This window comes from Podarcis muralis, chromosome 2 (assembly GCF_964188315.1).
Source record: "Podarcis muralis chromosome 2, rPodMur119.hap1.1, whole genome shotgun sequence".
Lineage (NCBI taxonomy): Eukaryota > Metazoa > Chordata > Lepidosauria > Squamata > Lacertidae > Podarcis > Podarcis muralis.
In genome coordinates this window covers 120,570,039-120,593,161 of record NC_135656.1, presented here as the reverse complement: position 1 = coordinate 120,593,161, position 23,123 = coordinate 120,570,039, and the positions used below count along the sequence as shown (strand labels likewise).

At 43.8% G+C, this 23,123-nt stretch overlaps 2 protein-coding genes across 2 annotated transcripts; both read left to right on the top strand.

Moving 5' to 3' along the window:
• The first annotated feature begins 1,685 nt into the window (after positions 1-1,685).
• On the top strand, positions 1,686-9,031 carry LOC114591166 (vomeronasal type-2 receptor 26-like). Its single transcript, XM_077925275.1, has 6 exons — positions 1,686-2,020; positions 2,440-2,731; positions 5,213-6,022; positions 6,626-6,853; positions 7,409-7,535; positions 8,071-9,031. Exons 1-6 carry the CDS (start codon positions 1,686-1,688, stop codon positions 8,967-8,969), a joined length of 2,691 nt encoding a protein of 896 aa, XP_077781401.1. The 3' UTR covers positions 8,970-9,031.
• Positions 9,032-15,616: 6,585 nt separating this feature from the next.
• Positions 15,617-23,090, top strand: LOC114592486 (major histocompatibility complex class I-related protein 1-like). Its single transcript, XM_077925274.1, has 4 exons — positions 15,617-15,707; positions 19,883-20,158; positions 21,515-21,790; positions 22,753-23,090. Exons 1-4 carry the CDS (start codon positions 15,632-15,634, stop codon positions 23,088-23,090), a joined length of 966 nt encoding a protein of 321 aa, XP_077781400.1. The 5' UTR covers positions 15,617-15,631.
• The last annotated feature ends 33 nt before the right edge of the window (positions 23,091-23,123 follow it).

Genomic DNA, 23,123 nt, shown 5'->3' with positions numbered 1-23,123 from the left:
CAAAGAGTCATTTGCCTAAAGGTCAAAAAGGCTAAGCATCTGGCTGGCTGGTATTTTGGGAAGCGTTTTAAAAGCTGTTCCTTGTTTCTTTTTAAATTGAGATCCTTTTACTCTGCAAAGATTTCTTTTCCTTTTAAAAAGCTATATATATTATGTATTAAATATATTGGCTTAAATGTAATTATGCAAAGGATTTAAGAAATGCTAGATTCTTATTTCATATAGTTGTAAGAGTTGTATTTATCCTGAAATTAAGTCAGCCACCAGCCTAGCCCCCCTGCCGGACAGGAAGACGCCATCTGGGCGGTCCTGATATATAGTTGCCAGGCATTTGTTTAGAAACCTTCAAATGAAGGAGATCTTTCAATGTTGATGTGAAACTCAAGATCCTTGACATATGTTTAAGATAAAAATTTAAGATTAACCATTTGTTTTAGAAGGCAATAGGGCAAGGAGGGCAAGAGGTGAGCTGGTAATTAAGATTCCTTGTTGAGACACATGTAAGATATATTACTACTTATTTGTCATTTATAGATGTAACAATATATAGCTCTTTGTGTTCCATATAAGGACAGGAGGATATGGGTGTATCTTTTGTGATTGGATATAGCAGGCAGCCAATAGGAATTTCAACCAGGCTGATTGGACAGATGCAGCCACAGGAGGAGCAAAGGGGGCTGGATTAAGGGAATATAAGTGCTGGCCATAATGGCAGGAGGCCAGGCCAGAGCTTGGTAACCATATACCACTGTGCCTCTCATTTATTTGTCTGACAAATAAATTATTATTTTAATTTCTCTATTGCTGCGTTGAATATTTCATTCCAGCTAAGCGTTAACCACAAGCAGGGTGCTACACTAATTTCCCACAACACATCCTCTTGCCTTTTCCCTCAGAGCAGAGAGATTTCCCTTGCCCTCCTTCAGCCTCTCTGTCCCCTGGACACCTTTATGCCCCTTTAAGCTGCCATTAATGCCCTTGGTCCAACCAAAGAGCTATGTGTGGCCCAGGGGCACGATGGGTGAATTAGGAGCCACTGGGTGGGCTGTGGCACTGAGGCCCACTGCTGGACCATGGGCCAGTCTTTCAGAAGTGCTAGGAAAGGTCATGCCAACCTCCCGTGCCCCTCTCTGACCCATGTCACAAGTAGAACCACAATGCAGTGGGAAGTTCTTCAGATATCTAAAGGGTCGTCACATGGAAGATGAAGCAAGCTTGTTTTCTTCTGCTCTGGAGGGTGGGACCTGAAACAGTGGATCAAGTGACAAGAAATGAGATTCAGACTAAACTTTAGGAAGAACTTTCTGACAGCTGCTCAACAATGTAAATCTCCTTCAGGGTCCCTTATCATACTGCAATTCTATAGCTCTATGATTCGATGGAACATGTATTCCTTCAGGCCTACACCTGGCACCATAAAGGGAGTTCAACATGGTGCAAGGGCAAATGTAATTATTAAAAATAATGGTGATTTCTTTGTCATCAACTTGCCAAAGCTCAAGAGGAATAAAATCATAATTGCGTCCAACATTGAACAACAACATGATGCAACTTCATCAGACTCAGCCAGAAGAGACTGGTACATAAATACTTATCCACTTTGCCACTGAGGGTGGGGTGGGGTTATGCTGCCCACATGGGGCTGAATTGAATCCTCTTTGGCTCTCAAGCCATGTACGCCAGGCATGTTCTCTGTGATTCAGTCACTGCAGCCTAGGTCTTCCAAGCAGATTTTGACTGCTGGTAATTTGCTAGCTCTGTTGCTGATAGCACTCAAGAAGGAGATTGGAGTAAATGGCAGGTGCATCATAACTCACCTTCTGCTGTTGCTATTGCTACCACCTGAAGCAACACCAGAGATGCTGAACTCCAAATGCCCATTGACTTTGATAAGGGATCTCAATGCACCCTTGAATTGGTACAGGCGAGGAGACTACCATATTAGTGGGATCATATCCGCTACACCTGTTGGGTTCAATCCAAGCGTCTTCAATGAGCCTCCCTTTACCAGAGTTTATGGGTAAGTCCTTATGTGCCTACTGTTGTAAAAGCTTTATGCAAGCTGAATCTGACTTCATGAACACCAAATGTTGTTTTCTGCTAGGCATGTATCCTCATTTCTGGTACCTTTGCTTGGTCAATTATGTCTTCTATTTTCGTCCCTTTGGAGGGAAATGGTAGGATTCGTTCTGAATGTCAGAAAGTGATCTACTGCAAACTGTTGCTATTGTGTGCTTTCACCCATACTAGTGAGACCTTTGCTTTAGAATAGCCCGTTATTCTAAGGTTTGGACAGGAAGCGGTTTACGGATCTCAGGTGTACAGATGCTGCAGAAGCATGTCATGATTCCCTCCCCCCCCCCCCCCGTCACAGGTAAGGAGGACACAATCTGGTCTTTGTATGGAAATAATGTCAAGATGACACACACTTTTTTCCAGGTTTGGAATGCGGGCCTTCTGGCATATCCTGTCCTTCTTGTTTGCCGTTCAGGAGGTCAATGAGAACCACAGGCTTTTCCCCAACCTCACCCTGGGCTATGACATCTATGACAACTTTTATGATGCCAGAATGACTTGTGGTGCCATGGTGGACCTGCTCTGCCCTGGGCAGCCAAACATCCCAAACTATTACTGTGGACCATGGAATAAAGTATTGGCCGTTATTGAAGGGGCTGACTCTGACACATCCAAAGATATTTCCACCATGTCAAGCATCTACAAAACCCCACAGGTATGAAAATCAGGAGGGAAGGAAAAAATCCCAGAACGCTATTGCAATTTCTTTGGAAAGATGTGAAAATGTCGTTCATGATTCTAAGGCAGAAGGAGAGTTTGGCCTCAATCTCCTCTTAACAAAGATGACTAAGATGACTGGGTTTGTTCACACTTCCTCCCATCCCATGGCTAGAAAGCAGGGGTCTGAGTGGCTTTCCATTTCCCATGTGCTTTGTAGGCATGTGTCCAAGCCATTTCTCCCTCACCCTAATCCTTTCCCACAGAATACCCACTCTAAATTCGAAAAGCAATGGAATAAGGGATGTGTCAATAAGCCCTTAGAAGCCCTTAGCTAAATCTACAAGATCCCACAGGTGCAAATGTTGTGTTTTATGGAGAAGTATATTTGTGGAAATTGTCAAAATTAAGGCAGAAGAATGGAATAGGTAATGGAAGCTAGTGCCATGTGAGATACAAATGAACAAATATGCAAAAGGAAACATTAAAGAAACAAGAGGCAAAATACAAAAAAAGGGGGGGCATGACAAGGCAATGGAATGTCATTCTTTGAAACAAACTCTGTGAGCTCAGGCTGAGCAAACCTTAGACAAACCTGTAAAAGTAAGAGCAATTTACAGTAAAGGAAAAGCTTGAGACTTACATCCCTAATGTGGTCCTGCTTATTATTTACATATTCATATACTACCTTGACTCATGAAAGATAATTAGTTTCATGGAAAATAACTTAGCTTTAATGGCTTCTCTATGCTCCCCCTCTATGGTCTTCTTTAATCAAACATAGAAGACATGGCAACTCTTAGAATCACAGAATGATAGAATATTAGAGTTGGAAGAAACCCAAGGGTCATCTAGTCCAACCCCCTGCAATGCAGGAATCTCAGCTAAAGCATCAATGACAGATAGCCATCCAACCCCTGCCTAAAAAACTCTGAGGAAGGAGAGTCCACCACCTCCGAGAGAGACCGCTCCACTGTCAAACAGTGCTTACAGTCAAAAAGTTTTTCCGTTATGTCTTATTGGAGTCTCCTTTCCTTCAACTTGAAGCCATTGGTTTGAGTCCTGCCCTCCAGAGCAGGAGAAAACAAACATGTTCCCTCTTCTATGTGACAGCCCTTAAGATATTTGAATACAGCTATCATATCTCCTCTCAGCCTCCTCTTTTCCAGGCTAAACATACTCAAGTCCTTCAGCCATTCCTCATAAAGCTTGGCTCCTAGACCCTTGATCATCATTGTGGTCCCTTCCAATTTGACGATTCTGTGATTCACTAGTATTGTATCTAGGAAGGTAAAAGGTAGAAGTAAAGGACCCCTGGATTGTTAAGTCCAGTCAAAGGTGACTATGGGGTGCAGCACTCATCTCACATTCAGGCTGAGGGAGCCGGCATTTGTCCACAGACAGCTTTCTGGGTAATGTGGCCAGCAGGACTAAACCACTTCTGGCACAACGGGACACAATTTCCACGCACCTTCCCACTGCAGCAGTACCTATTTTTCTACTTGCACTGGTATGCTTTTGAACTGTTAGGTTGGTGGAAGCTGGGACAGAGCAACGGAGCTCACTCCATCATGGGGATTCAAACCGTTGACCTTCAGATCAGAAATCCCAAGAGGGTTAGTGGTTTAGACCACGATGAAATACAAGGAATGTAGTATAAAAATGCAGAAACAACTAGAGGAGAAACAACTGGGAGGAGAACCCAAATGAATTCTAATATTATAATATAATAGTATAATAATAATAATTCTAATATTTAAAAATGGAACATAGAAATGTCAGTAAATAGTTATGATTTTGCATTGTGCCATCATAAACACAAAATGAAATGTGTTGTGGTTGTCAAGCTATATTTATTCTCCAAAGATTGTACATTTATTTGGGATAAATCTGCACACATTTCTCACTAAAGAAAAGTGAGCGGATGATATTAGGAGGGGGATCACAGTTTATTACACAAGGCAGGTTTCTTCTACTACAAATACCTCAGCAATCTATTTAGACATCTGTAGGGTTTATAGCAACTAATTTTAGAGCTTAATTTTATATAGAAGAACTGATGGCTATTATAGGTCTAATGTGAGCTAAAAATGTTCATTGTAATTTTGTGTGAGCTCTTTTCTTTTTAACAAAATCTGTTCTTTTTTCTTAAATGTGACACTTTAATGAATGAGATCATATACAATTAAATAAAACTGCTACAAGATACATGTTCTAAAAGTGGTTAAATAAATGCAATTAGGGCATAGCCTAAAGCAAACACAACCCATTCCAAAGACTCTGTCACCATTTTTTGAAAGCAAACAACTAAATATTGTGTGTTCGTAAACTCCCTGGAGTAAAGCTACTTAGCCCCGTGAAATTATGTCTTTTCTCTGTTTCCCATGTCAGAGAAAAGTTATAATTCAGGCAAGTACAAAGTACTACATTTGGGATTTTGTTGGGGGTGACAACACTAATCTCGTCTGTTCTTTACCAGGTCAGTTATGGTTTTGTTTCTGACGCTCTTAATGACAAAACTCAGTTCCCTTTTGTCTATCGAATGGTCCCCAAAGAAGAGCATCAGTATCTGGGGATAGTCCAACTGCTCCTGCACTTCAAGTGGACTTGGATTGGCCTCATTGCTCCAGACACCAACAATGGAGAGAGGTTCATGAGGACCTTGAAGCCCCTGCTAACCAGGAACACAATTTGTGCTGCCTTCTCATTTAGCACCTCAGTACAGGAGAGAGTAACAGTGCCTCTCAAAACATTTTTCAGGTGGAACGAAGTCAATGTATTAATCTACTATGGAGAGATGCGCTACTTCTTTAATGTAATACATATTTTGCAAAATGTGGTTGAAAACTATGTAAGACCCATTGTGGGGAAAGTCTGGATCACAACAGCTTTGTGGGATCTCACCTTGAATTTGTCTTATGAACTGCTTTCTCCTCTGCACATCCATGGGTTTTTCTCTTTCTTAACTCGTATTAAAAGAAGGCCAAACTATGATAATTATGAAACATTTCACATTCCTATGCGGAACTTTGGACAGAAATCATTTAAGTGTTCATATTCAAAGCACATGTTCTCTGTAAAAGGAAGGAGAAGGTGCAGGGAAGATGACACTCTGGAGTCCCTGCCTGACGAAGTGATTGAGAAAATCCTGTCTCTGGATAGTTACAGTATTTACAACCTTGTCCTTGCTCTGTCACGGGCCTTGAGGGCTGCCCTTTCCTCCAAATCCAATCAGATGGTGGCGAAGGGTAAAAAGAGGCTGAAATATCAGAGGATACAGTCTTGGCAGGTATTGCTGTTTTCCTCACAGGCTGAACAGGCATCGGTGGTGTGAATTCCATTCAGGCTTGACTTTACTTTGCCTCCATTTACAGTGGTACCTCTGGTTAATAACTTAATTCGTTCTGGAGGTTCATTCTTAACCTGAAACTGCTCTTAACCTGACGTACCACTTTAGCTAATGGGGCCTCCCGCTGCCACCGCACGATTTCTGTTCTCATCCTGAAGAAAAGTTCTTAACCTGAGGTACTATTTCTGGGTTAGCGGAGTCTGTAACCTGAAGTGTCTGTAACCCGAGGTACCACTGTACTATACTGTTACCCACATTTTATTTTGCTGCTGAGAAGACAATCTGCCTCCACTTTACCACCTGCTTCCTTAGCAAGGCTTCATGCTATTACTAGCCAAGGAAACTCATCCTTGCAGAATTCTTCCAGGGGTGTGGAATAAAGCTTATGTATCTCACAGCTTTAGTCCGTCCCAAAAGGCTGAAGCAGAAACAATGGGCTAAAGATCCCATTGTCAGTCTGTACAAAGATCTTCAGCAATTAGGCTATGTTATCTAGATAATTTTCTTCTTTTCTAAATGTGCATGCTTTCTTTCCTGTTCTAGCTTCACCCTTTCCTGGGAAGCTCCCAGTTTTACAATACTTCCATGGAAGGAGTCTATTTGGATGAGAATGGGCAGCTGACAGTCGAATCTGACGTTGTGAACTGGGTGCCATTTCCCAACGAGTCCTTTGGTGCCATGAAATTTGGGAGCATAAGCAGTCAGGGATCCTCAGGCCCAAAATTCACCATTGATGAAAAGGCTCTTGTGTGGTCCAGGCTTTTCAACCAGGTTTGGTTGCATTGTATTCCCTTTTAGAGATATATTGAGCTCTGATTCTCTGTTGGGGGAAACAACAGTATAACTTATGCCTATCCAATTAATGGGCTAACACAAAACGGGGGAGGAGATAAATGGAGGAAAGTCAAAATAAGAAACATTAAAATGGAGGAGCAGGTTGGCTTATGACTGGGGCATGGCTTTTGCAGTAGCCAGAAAGCATGCCAGACTTCAGAATTAAGCACAACATGGCTGCTCCAAATACCTTTCTGTTTCAGCCTGTTTCTTTCTCTGGATTTTGATATTTTTAAACAATTTCAATAACTGCAGATTTGATCTCTGACTCCTAAATCCAAGGGCAATACATTCTCCATGTAATTCTCTCTTCTTGATTATCTCTTTCTGCCCCAACTGTGTCCCAAGGAATTTGGCTGTCTGTTTTGTCCCATGGATAAAAAAAAGCATCTACACAAAAGCCGTGTCTATTCCACATAGACTGAGACTGTACACTGCCCAGAAGTTACTTGCTAACAGTCTTTCATTGATGCTTTCTCTCTTTTTGGTCAGACCCTTCCTCAGTCCAGGTGTACCAAAAGCTGTCGCCCTGGATATGCCAAGAAGGTTCAGGAAGGGGAACCCATTTGCTGCCATGGTTGTGCTCCATGTGCGGAAGGGATGATCTCCACTCAGGAAGGTAGGAGACTTCAGAGGAATGTACAGCAAAAAGTACAATAATAGATGTCCTTGGTTGAGGAATATTCAAGTATAATATAATGGCTGAATTTAATAAAGGTTCAATGGTGATTTACACAGTCTTAATAAAGCTTTCCAGGTACCACTGAAACAGCCTTGAGTATATAAGAATTAGACAGTGTTCTTGCATCTGGTAGGCTCTCTTGACCAGTCAGTGTGGCAAAGTAGCTAGGATGTTTGGTTTCTACTGTGAAGACCAGAGTTCCAGTGACAACATCTGGTGCTAGGGGTGAGATCAGATGTAGCTGCAATTAACTTGGAGCTTCAAGATCACTCCAAGCTCTTCCTTGGGAGGGGAATAAGAGGTTATCAGCACGAGGGACCTACACTGAAAGGACCAACTCTTTGGGTGGATTAGCAGAAATAGCAAGTCCCATCACTGTTTCCATTTGTAGGGGCTGGCTGGATTCAAAATTGACCAGCTTTTTTTGCTAGTCTGCAGGAAAATGTTCATGCAGATGCTCTTCTTTTTCCAGATGCAGACCACTGCACCAAATGTCCAGAAGATCAACATCCAAACAAAGACAGAGATCAATGCATCCCCAAGATTATCACCTTCCTGTCCTATGATGAATATCTGGGGACCCTCTTGGCTTCCACTGCCCTGTTTTTGTCCTTAATCACAAGCCTTGTTTTAGGAATATTCATTAAATATCTTGACACTCCCCTAGTCAAAGCCAACAACAGGGACCTTTCCTACATCCTCCTTGTCTCCCTCCTCCTTTCCTTTTTGTCCTCCTTTCTGTTTATAGGCCGGCCAAGGAAAGTGACCTGCCTTCTCAGGCAGACGGCCTTTGGCATTATCTTCTCAGTTGCTGTCTCTTCTTTGTTGGCAAAAACTATAACCGTCGTGCTGGCCTTCCTGGCCACTAAGCCAGGAAACAGGGTGAGGAGATGGCTGGGAAAGAGTCTGGCTAATTCCATTGTCATTTCCTGTTCCAGTATCCAAATTCTCATCTGTGGCATCTGGCTGGGTACCTTTCCTCCATTCTCAGACTCTGACATGCACTCCCAGGCTGGAGAGATCATCCTGCAATGCAATGAAGGGTCTGTTGCCATGTTTTACACTGTCCTTGGCTACATGGGCTTCCTGGCTGCCATCTGCTTCACAGTGGCTTTCCTAGCCAGGAAGCTGCCTGGGGCCTTCAATGAAGCCAAGCTGATCACCTTCAGCATGCTAGTCTTCTGCAGTGTTTGGATCTCCTTTGTGCCCACCTACCTGAGCACCAAGGGGAAGTACATGGTAGCCGTGCAGATCTTCTCTATGCTGGCCTCCAGTGCTGGGCTTCTGGGCTGTATCTTCCTTCCCAAGTGCTACATTATTGTACTCAGGCCTAGTCTGAATACAAAGGAGCACCTGACTACAAAGGCTTAATATGTCACCTGATTCCTAAAATATGTTTTTGGTTTTTGCAATTGATAGACAGCATGGCAGCAATAAAGGCAGGACACATGAGTTGGGAATGTAGCTCCTTAGAAGCTATTGTTTTGGAAATCAGAACACCATATTATCATTTGAATCATATTCCATCCTTACCACTGTTCATTTTTCTCCTGCTAAACCTTATTTATGAATTCTTTTCTGAAGACTGTTTGTATATTTTGCCTAATAAGAAATCCTTACCGCAAATTAGTAATAATGAATGCTGTTCATTAAGAGAATCTTTTTTAAAGTTAGCATTACAAATAAATTGCTTATGCATTGTTTTTCAAAATGAAAAGAAACATATTCCATTGGTATCTCTTCATTTTCTGCTGTGCATATTAAGAGAGTCAGCTTGAATATTGCTGCCCTGCGTGTTCTGATGCCACCTGGAGGCAGCCCACAGAAGTCCTGTTGTGCTGAAGGTGGCAGGCGAGGAAAAAGAAGACTGGAAATGAGCAGGTTGCGAAGGAAGGGATGCAATGGGAGCTGCAGGGGACGTGGCAGCTCAGGAGTGTTGCAGATATTAATATTGCACAGTTTGAAGTGACTGGAAGCACAAGAACTGACTCCTTCTGGAAGAAATCAGTGTGCAGGCCCATAAAAATATTATTCAAAGTTTTAGTGGCAGAACTCTTCAAAAACAGAGCACAATAATCAAAGATACTACCCAAATATCCATACAATGTCTTGTGCTATCCAGCACAGGCTCAGCATCTTAGGAAAATATGGAATAATCCATGCAGACCTAGAAGCAGAAGTCTGTCTCTCCTCCACAGCCTGCTTTCCAGCCACCATTGGCCTCAGGCTGTTTACTCTCCCTTCATTTCATCCTCACTCCATGGAACTTGGGAGAGAAAGACTAAAGGCAACTCCCTTTGGAAATGGAGGTTTGCAACTCAATTCCTTCATCACATGATCAAAGGCTCACTCTCAGCACAGAGTAGAAAACAACCAACAGTAATTTGTTAACAAATTAAGGAGCTCAGAGTGCTTTAGGAAATAGCTTTGGGAAAGCCCCAATATTAGCAACGCTTCATTAATACACATTCAGCCATTTCCCATTTTAAAGCTACCTTTTCATCTCAGTGTGAATTAAATCAATTATATTTAGGAAGGAGGAGGGTGGCAAGAACAGGAGACAGTGAGCAGCATGCTCCTTGGACCCAGATCTTCTGCCCCTCCCAGCTGTCCCCAAGGCAAATGTCTCACTGTGCCTCATGGGGGGGCCCTGCACCCACAGGAACCTTGGGAAAGAGCAGAGCTCACAGCAGGAAGAGAACTCAGATGAATTTTATGTTCCCTTCCTAAATATTAGAGAGTATAAGTATTAACATTGCATTGTCCCTTCCTAATCACAAGATAAAAATTGCCTGGAAATAATACCCATCTCTCTCACTGTCAATGAAAACTAATAAATAAATAGAAAGAAAATCTACCCATGTGATGCTGAAACAAAACCTCACACATACACTATGTAGAAAAATGAAAGTTTACTATCCCCTTCTCTCCCTCCTTCCTTCCTTCCTTCTTTCTCTCTCTCCCTACCTGTCTTCTCCCCCAACCTTATACGATATACAACATTAAAACCTTACATCAAATATAACTGATCTATAGAAAGGACTTTATGATATGAAAATAGAGACAATGTATGGTCTTTTGTAACCCAAGAAAATCTTTAATAAAAACAATAAATAAATAAATAAATAAAATATTCCATGAGGGGAGGGTCAATAATAATATAATGAATGTATCTAGTAGTACCACTATCACAATGAATACAGCTTAAAAGGGGGGGGGGGACGAAATTGCCATCAATAAATAGCACACAAAAAAACAACCAGCGGCAAACAAGTTGCTTCAGCCAACCTTTTTTAAATTTATGTATTTATTTATAAACTGCTTTATTTAAAAAACAAACAAACTTCGATTTGGTTGCAACATGATGCAACTGCAACAATAACAAAACTGATCCCCACCCAACTGGTTCATGGGCTCTCAGGTGGGCAAAAGGAAATGTTGGCATGATGGGGTGCAGGTAAATGGTGAAGCAGGCTGCATGATGGTGGTCGGAAGGTCGGAAGCCGCCTTACGCTGAGCCAGATTCTTGGTTCACCTAGTTCATCCAGCTTCTCACTGACAGGCAATGGCTCTCCCAGATACCATACTGGGTTCCCCTCTGTCCCATTAAACTTTAATTAGTTTAATGCTAAGCAAATGTCCAGTGCGCTTCCAATGCCACAATGTCCCATTACAGCAGAGCATTTCGCGCAGCGGTTTAAGAAGGGCTGGAGAGTCAGTATCTTTTCAATAAAGGAATCTTGGGGCAAGCGGTTTGGAACTCAAATAAAAGGTTTATTTACCAAAAAAAACCCTGGTGACGAACCACACATATCAGCAAACACGCCCAAAAAAGGGACAAACACACGAGTGAGCTGACTATTTATACAAACTCACATTCCTGGAAGCTTAACGACTTCCAGCTGCTCAGTGATTAGAGCGTCTTGATTAGAGCCTCTTAACCCTTTAATACCAACACCCTCCCAGACCGGAAGCGAAGCACCAGAAGCATTGTGAAAGAAGCTGCTCTGCCATAGAAAAAAATAGGTGGACCTTCCCCACTCCCCACACTCACGTAGTTGCTAGGAAGGAAAACAATAGACAGAGCGGTATGTGTGAGTTGTGCCGGAAGCCAAATACATAGTTACATGCTTGCTCTGTACTGGATTCATAGCTGTGACCAGTACAGTGGATGCTCAGGTTGCGAACATGATCCACACAGGATGCACATTCACAACCCATAGCGTTCGCAACTCGCAGCAGCGCATCTGTGCATGCGCAGGTTGCGATTCGGCACTTCTGTGCATGCGCAAAGCGCAATTTAGCAAGTCCACCACATATGGAAAAAAGTACCTTCTTTTTCTTTACATTTCCAACAAAGGTTATCACTATTGTGATAAATCTTTGCCAGTTTTACAGGGGTTAAGTACCATCTATACATCATCTTCATAATATTTTCCTTTAACATCGTACATGCAGTGAACTTAACCCCTTTCCTCCATAGCCTCTCCCAGTCCTCCATCATTATATTATGTCCCACATCTCTTGCCCAGTCAATCATAACCGATTCAACTTGTTCATCCTTTGTATGCCACTCCAACAACAAATTATACATTTTAGACATATTCTTAACTTTAGTGTCTAACAACTCCGTTTCCAATTTGGTTTTTTCTGTTGCAAACCAAAAAAAAAAACAGCTGGCTATAATATCACCAGGTATTGCATATCTTTAACCAAGAAAAAAAAATAGGATTTGAACAGAAAACATCAAAATTACAAAGTGAACTTCTGCAACCAAATAGGAAAATAATATCAAAAATATACAGCTTGCTCCTTGAATGGGAACTGAAAGATGAGGTCATAAAAGAACCAATGATAAAATGGTCACAAAAGCTGGGCCAGACAATTAATTTAGACAAATGGGGAAAATTATGGAAAACCGATATAAATTTTACAACATGGTATTTAAGGAAAATATAATGACGATGTTTTACTGCTGGTACCTCATCCCAGTAAAGCTATCAAAGATGTGTATTTAAAAAATCAAATTCTGTTGGAGATGCAAAACAAAGGTGGGGACGATGTATTATATGTGGTGGGGATGCAAAGTGCTGAAACAATTCTGGATTATGAAACATGAAGAGCTTAAAAAGATATCTAGGAGTTCAGTTTCTAAAAAACCAGAGGCATTGTTGCTGGGTTTAGTATCAAGTGACAATATACAGCCTTGTCGTACTCCTTTCCCAATTTTGAACCAATCAGTTGTTCCATATCCAGTTCTAACTGTAGCTTCTTTTCCCACATAGAGATTTCTCAGGAGACAGATGAGGTGATCAGGCACTCCCATTTCTTTAAGAACTTGCCATAGTTTGCTGTGGTCGACACAGTCAAAGGCTTTTGCATTGTCAATGAAGCAGAAGTAGATGTCTTTCTGGAACTCTCTAGCTTTCTCCATAACCCAGCGCATGTTTGCAATTTGGTCTCTGGTTCCTCTGCCCCTTCGAAATCCAGCTTGCACTTCTGGGAGTTCTCGGTCCACATACTGCTTAAGCCTGCCTTGTAGAATTTTAAGCATAACCTTGCTAGCGTGTGAAATGAGTGCAATTGTGCGGTAGTTGGAGCATTCTTTGGCACTGCCCTTCTTTGGGACTGGGATGTAGACTGATCTTCTCCAATCCTCTGGCCACTGCTGAGTTTTCCAAATTTGCTGGCATATTGAGTGTAGCACCTTAACAGCATCATCTTTTAAAATTTTAAATAGTTCAGCTAGAATATCATCACTTCCACTGACCTTGTTATTAGCAGTGCTTTCTAAGGCCCATTTGACTTCACTCTCCAGGATGTCTGGCTCAAGGTCAGCAACCACACTACCTGGGGTGTACGAGACATCCATATCTTTCTGGTATAATTCCTCTGTGTATTCTTGCCACCTCTTCTTGATGTTTTCTGCTTCTGTTAGGTCCTTACTACTTTTGTCCTTTATTATGGTAATCTTTGTACGAAATGTTCCTTTCATATTTCCGATTTTCTTGAACAGATCTCTGGTTTTCCCCATTCTATTGTTTTCCTCTATTTCTTTGCATTGCTCGTTTAAGAAGGCCTTCTTGTCTCTCCTTGCTATTTTTTGGAAATCTGCATTCAGTTTCAATTCAGGGGATTCTATGACACCTCAAATAGTCATAGTCCCTGTCAACTCTCCTAAATCTCAGGCTACAGTCTCAGCGAAACTGGAGGTTTTTAACTTCTGCCTCATGTTGCTGTGTCCTCTGATAATTGTTGAACTGAGATGCAAACAATCAGGATGGGGTGGGGGGAGTCCACTGAACTTCCTCCAAGAAGAGGAGGAACAAATCACTGTTGTTTTGGTAATTTTAAAGGAAAGCAGGATGCCTGCAAATTCAATTTCGCCAATTCTGCATAACTCGGGTTAAGAACTTAATTCGTTCCGGAGGTCCGTTCTTAACCTGAAACTGTTCCTAACCTGAGGTACCACTTTAGCTAATGGGGCCTCCCAATGCTGCCACACCGCTGCTGCGTGATTTCTGTTCTCATCCTGAAGAAAAGTTCTTAACCCGAGGTACTGTTTCTGGGCTAGCAGAGTCTGTAAGCTGAAGCGTCTGTAACCTGAGGTACCACTGTATTCTAATCCAATTCTATGATTCTATTATTCTAATCCAAGGTTCAAAACAGAAGCAGGGTGGTTTCTCCATCAGATTTATCCAAAACTGTTTCGACTCTGGATTCCCCCATCACCAGCGTTGGCCACTGCTGGCCAGCAACTCCCAACAGCTCCCTGTACCCCAAATGGTCATTGACTTCTCCTCAGTCTTAGAAATAAGCCATGTGACAGGTGCATTTTCCAACTGGTGTGGGCCCAAATGAGACCATGTAGAGTTCTCTGGATGCTGGGTTGGGGACTCTCCACCCTGCTGGCCCCTCCAGCTTTCTGAAGCAGGTAAGCGGAAGAGCTTATTGCATTTATATCCCACCTTTTTCTACAAAAAGTACATGGTATAACCCCCGCTTCAGTTAAAGAACCCTGAGAGGTTGGTTAAGAGGCTGTGACTGACTCCGAAGTCACCCCGTGAGCTTCATGACCCAGTGAGGATTTGAACCCAGATCCAAGACCTTTGGCTTGGAATCAACTTGATCCCCTCCCCCTCTTTCCTTCTTTCCCCTGGCTTTTTTCTGTGATGGAACTCCTATTTGGGGACTTCCCTGGCTTTTTTCTGGCCCACGTAGGACCAGTCTGGATAGTTGGCCTTGGTGAAGATTTGACGCTTTCATCCCCTAAAAAGTTTTTGATTTGAGTTTCTACTGAAATGAGGCTGCATTTTAATGTTGTCATTTTAATCTTGCTTTTAAGTTGTAGTTTAATTAATTGTTTTTATACCTGGTGTTAGCTGCTCTGAGCCCGGTCTTGGCTGGGGAAGGCGGGGTATAAATAAAATTATTTATTTATTTATTTATTTATCATCATCATCATCATCTCCCTAGTCCTAGGCCAACACTCTAACCACTACACCCCACTGCCTTCCTAGAGTCCTTCTGCTATGGGGCAGCTCTATAAATTCCATAGGTAAATAAATATAGGGAAAGCAAGGATCATCTAGTCCAACCCCTTGATGACAGATGGCCATCCAATTTCTCTTTAAAAGCTTCCAGGTAAGGAGAATCCACTTGGTGCAGGTGAACATATTATTATTATTATTATTATTATTATTATTATTATTTGAATTAGTTACACATGGGGGCACCAAAATTCATAGGGCCTCTAAAGGTCCTAATACTGTCCTGAGAAGGGCTTTGGGTCTGATTCAGGAGCCAAGCTCCTTCTCTCACGCTCTTGCGCCAGGACATCCAGACAGGAGCTCAGCGCAAAAAAAACCTTTTCTTTCGTTTTCCGCGCTCTCCGACCGCGAAGGCGCTGCAACCCCTGCACGCGCTTTTCTGATTGGCAGAAATGTCCCCCTCCCTTCCTCCAATCGTTGCTCTTGCCACTGATTCCAGCGGCCGCAACTCAGCGGGTTTCAGAGAGCAGAGGGCGAGGAAGGATGGAGTCGCGGCTGCATCGGCGGTGCGTTCTCATCCTAGTGGCGACTGCTGACTTTTTGCTGCGCGGCTGCGCCGGTGAGTGACTTTGCGGGCTCAGCTGCCTGGCGCGCAACAGGGATTTGCGAGCGGGCAATTTACTGTGCGCGACGCATTTACTGGAGGCACAGTAAGGGCAGGCGGATTTGATCACCTTGTACCGTATCCCTAACATAAGTCTCCCTTCCCGGTCAGTTCCTGCTGTTGCCATCACGAGAAAAAAACTCCTTATCGTTCTGGAGCCTCGTACTCCCCCCCCCCCCAAAAAAAGCTAGCCTTGCATGGGGGGAAGCCTATATTTGGGGAATTTGCCCGCTTCCAAACCTTCAGCTGATCAGCTTTGTGTCATAGAATAATAGAATTGCAAAGTTGGAAGGGACCTCAGGGGTCATCTAGTCCAACCCCCTGAGATGCAGGAATCTCAGCTGAAGCATCCATGACAACATCTGCTTAAATTTTAAGCCTTAAAAACTTCCAAGGAAGGAGAGCGAGTCCATTCCACTGTCTTTTAGATGCAAACAAATTTTTTAAAAAATTTCCCTTGCGCTGCAAAGTCGTGCATGCTGTCAGGAGAAGTATAGAAGAAGCACCAGCCTTAGGCTTTGCCATAGGAAAGGGAGAATACACAACTTCTGACAAACAGGAGTTTCCCACCTCACAATACTTTTATCTCTGTAAACACAAACACACATTGCTCCACTTATCTGGTGTTGATTGGATTCTGGTCCTGAACTGAACATCCTCTCTCTCTCTCTCTCTCTCTCTCTCTCTCTCTCTCTCTCTCTCACACACACACACACACACACACACACACACACATACAGATAGAGAGACACAGACAGACACACACACAAACACACAAACACTCACACACAAAACACCTTCCTCACATCCGGCTGAGCTCTTGCCAAGGCATTTAAATATTTCAGAGTAGTGGGAAATGAGCCCTGCCAGGCTTTTCAGTGTATGCAAAAATGTAATTGCCCAGGAGGATTTAAGTTTTGTGCTTCGCTTGAAACTGCCTCTGGGGAGTTTCGCTTTTGCAGGTCCCTGTAGTAGTTGTGCGGTAATCTCTGTCTTTTTGGCTGGGCTCAGAATGTGCCTTCAGACTGCAGGGTTTCCCAAACTTGGGTCTCCAGCTGTTTTTGGACTACAACTCCCATCATCCCTAACTAGCAGGACCAGTTGTGTGTGTGTGTGTGTGTGTGTGTGAGAGAGAGAGAGAGAGAGAGAGAGAGGTGGGGAGGGGAGGAGGTCCATCATAACAGACTCTGCAGTCATTGTTAACCGCTCCCTAGAAGCTTGTGGTTCAGCAAAAGTATATAAAACAGGACTCCTTCCCCTTGAAACTTCACCTCTGCTTTGTACAGTGGTACCAGTGTGGCCAGTGTGGTGTAGTGGTTAAGAGCAGTAGACTTGTAATCTGGTGAACCGGGTTCACTTCCCCGCTCCTCCACATGCAGCTGTTGGGTGACCTTGGGCCAGTCACACTTCTCTGAAGTCTCTCAGCCCCACTCACCTCACAGAGTGTTTGTTGTGGGGGAGGAAGGGAAAGGAGAATGTTGGCCGCTTTAAGACTCCTCAGGGTAGTGATAAAGCGGGATATCAAGTCCAAACTCTTCTTCCTTCTTCTTCTTCTACCTCAAGTTACAAACGCCTCAGGTTACAAACGCTTCAGGTTACAAACTCTGCCAACCTGGAAGAGTTACCTCGAGCTGAGAACTTTGCCCCAGGATGAGAACGGAAATCGTGTGCCGGCAGCACAGCGGCAGCAAGAGGCCCCATTAGCGAAAGCACGCCTCTAGTTAAGAACAGTTTCAGGTTAAGAACGGACCTCCGGAACCAATTAAGTTCGTATAGCATCTTTCCTGATGACGAACATATTTTTATTTGTTAAAGGGGTTGCCCAGCTATGGAACTGAATTATTAAGATTTAATTTAACATTTATGGAGCAAACTGCCTTGGAAGTTGGTGGACTCTCTGTTGGAAGTTTTTAAGCAGAGATTGGATGGCTGTCTGTTAAGGATTCTTTAGCTGTGATTCCTACATTCTCTCCCCCCCCCCCCTCCCCAATTCCTTGGGTGTCCTTTCCGACAATGGTACGATTCTGTAATCTGATGGCCGTGGGTTTCAGCTTCCATTTGGGCTCTTTTCAGTTTTTACATAACTGTGCCAGTGCTGACCTTTGATTTTCCTTGCAACTGGGGGGGGGGGGTTTGATGCATAAATAACCACACATTTAAGACAGGAGAAAGAGGAAGTGGGAGCAGCTCTTCTCTTTTCCTTCCTGCGTGTTCCCCCCACCACACACCACAAAGAGCAACAGAGGCAGAGGTACTGCTGTTGAGGAGGGTTGGGGGAAGTTTCAGGGGCTTCTCAGCCTGGGGGAGGGGTAGAAAATCCCCCCTCTTTGCTCTTTTTCAGCTTCTGCGTCAGGTAGAAGTAGGAGAGGGGAGGGGACGTTGCTGCACACTGCGTCCGCCGCCTTGCAACACCTGCAGCTTCTGAGAGGCTGCTTTCCTCTCAAAATAAAAGTGGCAGATGTTCCGCAGGCTGGCTGAGCCTAACTGCAGTTTGACCCTGAAAGGAAGCTGGGGGGGGGGGGGCAATGACATAGCAAGCCACAGAAGCTCCCCAGGTGCATGCAGTTCACAGCCAAATCTCCTGCGGTTTCCCCCCAGCCACTTGGGGTAAAATCCACCTCACATAGTGCACTTTTCATTGCAGTTGTAGGCCTACAACTATGTCCCTCTATCACCTGCACGATAGTAGATGGTGCCCCCAAATTTCTGTCACTTGCCATTTACAATTGTTTTATTCAGTACAGTGGTACCTCGGGTTACAGACGCTTCAGGTTACAGACGTTTCAGGTTGCAGACTCCGCTAACCCAGAAATATTACCTCGGGTTAAGAACTTTGCTTCAGGATGAGAACAGAAATTGTGGGGCGGCAGCAGGAGGCCTCATTAGCTAAAGTTGTGCTTCAGGTTAAGAACAGTTTCAGGTTAAGAACAGACCTCCAGAACGAATTAAGTTCTTAACCCGAGGTACCACTGTATAGTTTTCTTTCAAAAAGTGCCTGAGATGGGGGTAGGTGGGTTTGCAACTGAATCCCAATAAAACAGCCCCAGAGAAGCAGATTTCTGTGCTCATACAGTTTTATTTCTGTAAACCAGAAAGAGTTGTCAACAAACAAAATGCCACACAGTGTCTAGATAGGCAAAGCTTCTCTGCTTCTCTCTCGATCAGGTGACTGGGGCGGCATGTGTGCCCTGTGCCCAGGGGTGGAGCTGTTAGGGTATAGTTCCATTCCACCTTTAGAACAGATATGTGTATTGTTGTATGTCACATGTCTGTTTACATTCCAGCACAGTCTGCTGGGAACTTCCGTTGTGTGTTGCTTTTCTGCTGTTTGCTTGGACACGAAGGGAAGCAGATATGTTTTTCCTTTGTTCCTGAACTATGCTGAATAAACGCCTGTAAAAATGCTTACACATGTCTCTGTCCGCCACTTCCGTTGTGAGAAGTTATTCACTCTGCTGATAAGAGCGTGCTCAGCTTCTGAGGCTTGAGTCGCTGATTGATGCTGGAGCCAGCTGGGGGCCTGCCAAATGCCCCCGTCTCCCCAGATGCATCCCAACAGGGGCAGCCTCCCGTGGGGAAGGGGCGAGCCAGGGCAGGATGCTCCACGGGGCCTCCAAGGAGTCTGCCTGCCTCCTCCCACTCAGCCCCCCTACAGCTGAGTGGGAGGTGGTGGGCGGACCATTGGGGCAGCATGGAGCCTGTGGGCACCCAAAGCCACCACATCACTCCCAGGAGAGATGCGTGGCTTGGGTGCACTGCAGGTCCCACAGTGAGTGACCCCTGGCATTTTGTCACCCTCCCTCAGTGGTGACACCCGGGGTTCCCACAGCACCCCCTTCCTCCATCCCTGACACTGGCAGAAGGAAACCCATCCCATCCTGTTTCGCTACTACAGACAGAATGGGAAACTGTCACCCCCACCAAGGCCTTACTTACTGGGGTTGTGTGGCTGGGCTCTGGCCTCTGGGCTCTGGCAAGATCTCACGAGAGCCCACAAGATTTTGCGGGGCTCTCTTGAGATCTTGCTGGAACCTGGAAACCACTGCCCTCACTTCTCCGGGGTGGTGGTGGAGCTCATGGTCGTGTCCCTCGCAGATCGCTTGAACTCTGCCCCTCTTTCTCCTCTCCAGGCTCCTCCTTCCACAAGTTCCAGCTTATCTACATATCTGTGTCAGAACCCGATCAGACAATGCCCAAGTTCACTGCTTTGGGGTATGCAGATGACCAGCTCGTCACTCGCTTTGATAGCAACACAGAAGAAGGGGTGCCTCAAGTCTCCTGGGCTAAAAAGCTGAAGGAGGATATTCATGAGTACTGGGACAGGTACACCAAGGTCTTAGAGGACAGTGAGCGGTGGTTTGAAAATTATCACAGTATCATAAGGCAGTACTACAACCACAGCAAGGGTGAGTGCATGTAAGAAAGGGCCGAATCTGTCGATTTCAGTTCAGTTCTTGTTTCTACATCAGTTTGCACTTAAAAAGGAAGTCCTCATTAACATTTTAGTGTGAATTTCTCCTAATACATCAACATCCCCCCCAACAATGAACCTTTTTTCAGTTTCCCCAAATGTATTGCATTTTTCTATGACCATTTCATGAATTTATGCATTTTTATGCACACTTTGTCCAGGTGCTGCAGTTTTGTTCACATTACTTGGCTGGAGAACTCCATAGCAAAATTGGGAGAACTGCAAAATTGAAGGATGAGTCTGTTGCGACCATCATATTGTTTGAGATAGTGCAGTTTAAGTAGGTTCACCTATAGAAGTGGACAAAACTGAACTGACACCCCCCCATCCCTGGTGGTGAAAGAGATTTGAATTTGCCACACACTATGCACATTGAATGCTGGTTGGGAGGGAAGGGGGCAGAGAGAGAGATGAGCTTAAGAAAGTTTTTTTTCTGGAGAGGTGGGCAAGGTAAACAATCCAGCTATATTGGATAATATGCATAACTACCACCAGAGAACACATCTACCTTTCCTGGTAGATCTTGTGACTGAAGGTCACTTGGCCTATATAGGATGCAGGCAAAACCTATATAAGAGGCATAATTATTTTTAAAAAGTGATTTTTAAAAATAATATTTCAACAAGGGACTCTTCTAAGAAATAAGGTTAGCACTTTGGAATGACTACATAAGCAAAATAGAGATCCACAAATATATGACCAATGAAAGGGTACTAGACAACAGCTTGAGCTGGATACAGCTCAATGGATACAGGTGGTCTTTCTTCATGACATAGAAAAACCCTTATTGCAAATAATAACAGAAGTCACGTGCATTAACAGATTGATTTCTTCCATGATTTAAGCAAAGATAGTTTTGATTCAATAAGGCTGAATGATATCATTGTAAAATATATAAATTTAGATCAAGCAGGTTGAAAGGTAGGAAACCTGCAGCAAGTATTAGAAGACTGAGAAACACAATACGGATCACACATAGGAGCAAACAACCACATGTTTTTCTGTTTCTACGGAAAAAGCATTTGATAGAGTAGAATTGATTTAGTCGCTTAAAGTATTAGAATATTTCAATTTGGGTGTGGAATTTACCAACTGGATCTGACTTTTGTATCAATACCCAGAAGCACAAATAGTGATGAATGGAGCACTGTCAGAGAGATTCAATCTATCTAGAAGAACCAAATAGGGCTTGAGATCTGATGGTGAAAAGTGGTTGTTGTTGTTTTTGAGAGGGTGGTCTGCACCTGTTCTAATGCCCCCATTGTGATCTCATCATGGGTGTCTTTTTCAGGTTTTCATACCTGGCAGATGATGGTTGGCTCTGAGGTGAGTCCACATGGGAGCAATGAAGCATATTGGACGTTTGGCTATGATGGGAGGGACTTTCTCAGCCTTGACAAGGAGACTGATGCCTGGATTGCAGCAGATGCAGTGGCCCAAGTGATTGAGGGGATGTGGGAGGCTGACAGTTCCATGATCCCACGTTTCAAGTTCTTAGTGGAGGTGGTTTTCATTGAATGGCTGCAGAAATATGAAGCCTACGCAAAGGAGGATCTGCTGCGGAAAGGTGAGGGGGGCAACAGAGGTGGGGGAAGGTGGCATATTTCATTTGGTTAATTGGTTAGATAGTTATAAAAATATTTCTACACTGCTTTGTCACAACAAATATCTCCAAGCAGTTTACAGTAATAAAACTATAAAACCATGCAATAAAACATTTAAACAGTCAAAACCAGACATCAGTTAACTATTGCAGATGGCTATAGTCTTAATTGCCTGCATAAGCCATGTGGCATAGAAATGTTTTCAGTAAGCATTTAAAAATTGGGACTTGAAGGTGCTTGCCAAATTTCTATTGGCAGAGTGTTCCAAAGGACTGGACTGATGACACTAAAGTCTTGGTTTCTTGGCTCAGCAATCTTTTTCACTGGTCCTGAAAGACCTACATGGGCTCCCAGTACGTTTTTGAGCACAATTCAAAGTGTTGGTGCTGACCTTTAAAGCCCTAAACTGCCTCGGCCCACTATACCTGAAGGAGCGTCTCCACCCCCATTGTTCAGCCCGGACACTGAGGTCCAGCTCCGAGGGCCTTCTGGCGGTTCCCTCATTGCGAGAAGTGAGGTTACAGGGAACCAGGCAGAGGACCTTCTTGGTAGTGGCGCCCTCCCTGTGGTACACCCTCCCAACAGATGTCAAGGAAATAAACAACTATCTGTTTAGATAGTTCTGTATTGGGAAATTTTTTATGTCTGATAAATTTAGATTCAACCAAATTCCTTGGGGAAGTTGTTTTTGGACAATGCTGTATTCCTGTCATTCTAGGAATAATCAGAGGTTGTGAGTGCCAATGAGGAACTTAAGTGTTTATCGCAAGGAAGCTACTTTGTACAATAGCTCCTATGGAAATGTGTCTCTTGGGGATGCTCTAGGCCTGAGATCGTAATCTCTGGGGTGGGGCATAGTTCAGTGTTCGTCCTGCCAGCCACTGGATAGCCTCGTGTGTTAACTAAAGTGCTGCCATTTTTGCAGAACCCCCAGTAGTCAAGGTAACTAGGAAGCCAAACAATGATGGCATGGAAACTCTCATCTGCCGGGCCCACGGCTTCTATCCCAAGGAGATCAACTCTACCTGGAGAAAGGATGGGGAAGCTTCTGGGCAGGATACAGTTCATGGGGGCGTTCTCCCCAACTCAGATGGAACCTACTACAACTGGCTCAGCATTAAGATCAACCCCAAAGACAGGAACCACTATTGGTGCCATGTGGAGCATATTGGCCTACAGAAGCCTATGGACGTGCCCTCAGAAGAACCTGGTGAGAGATTGCGGGGAGACGAATGGGATGGAAGTATGCCCAATCTGCTCTGAACTCAAATTTAGATATTCTAAATAATAATACTT

Bases quoted from the DNA above. Each gene is read 5' to 3' on its own strand.
- LOC114591166 (XM_077925275.1), top strand. From the start codon at position 1,686: ATGTTCTCTGTGATTCAGTCACTGCAGCCTAGGTCTTCCAAGCAGATT. The intron at 2,021-2,439 runs GTAAGTCCTTAT...ACTTTTTTCCAG, and splicing joins CCCTTTACCAGAGTTTATGG to GTTTGGAATGCGGGCCTTCT. The intron at 7,536-8,070 runs GTAGGAGACTTC...TTCTTTTTCCAG, and splicing joins GATGATCTCCACTCAGGAAG to ATGCAGACCACTGCACCAAA.
- LOC114592486 (XM_077925274.1), top strand. From the start codon at position 15,632: ATGGAGTCGCGGCTGCATCGGCGGTGCGTTCTCATCCTAGTGGCGACT. The intron at 15,708-19,882 runs GTGAGTGACTTT...TCTCCTCTCCAG, and splicing joins TTTGCTGCGCGGCTGCGCCG to GCTCCTCCTTCCACAAGTTC. The intron at 21,791-22,752 runs GTGAGGGGGGCA...CCATTTTTGCAG, and splicing joins GGAGGATCTGCTGCGGAAAG to AACCCCCAGTAGTCAAGGTA.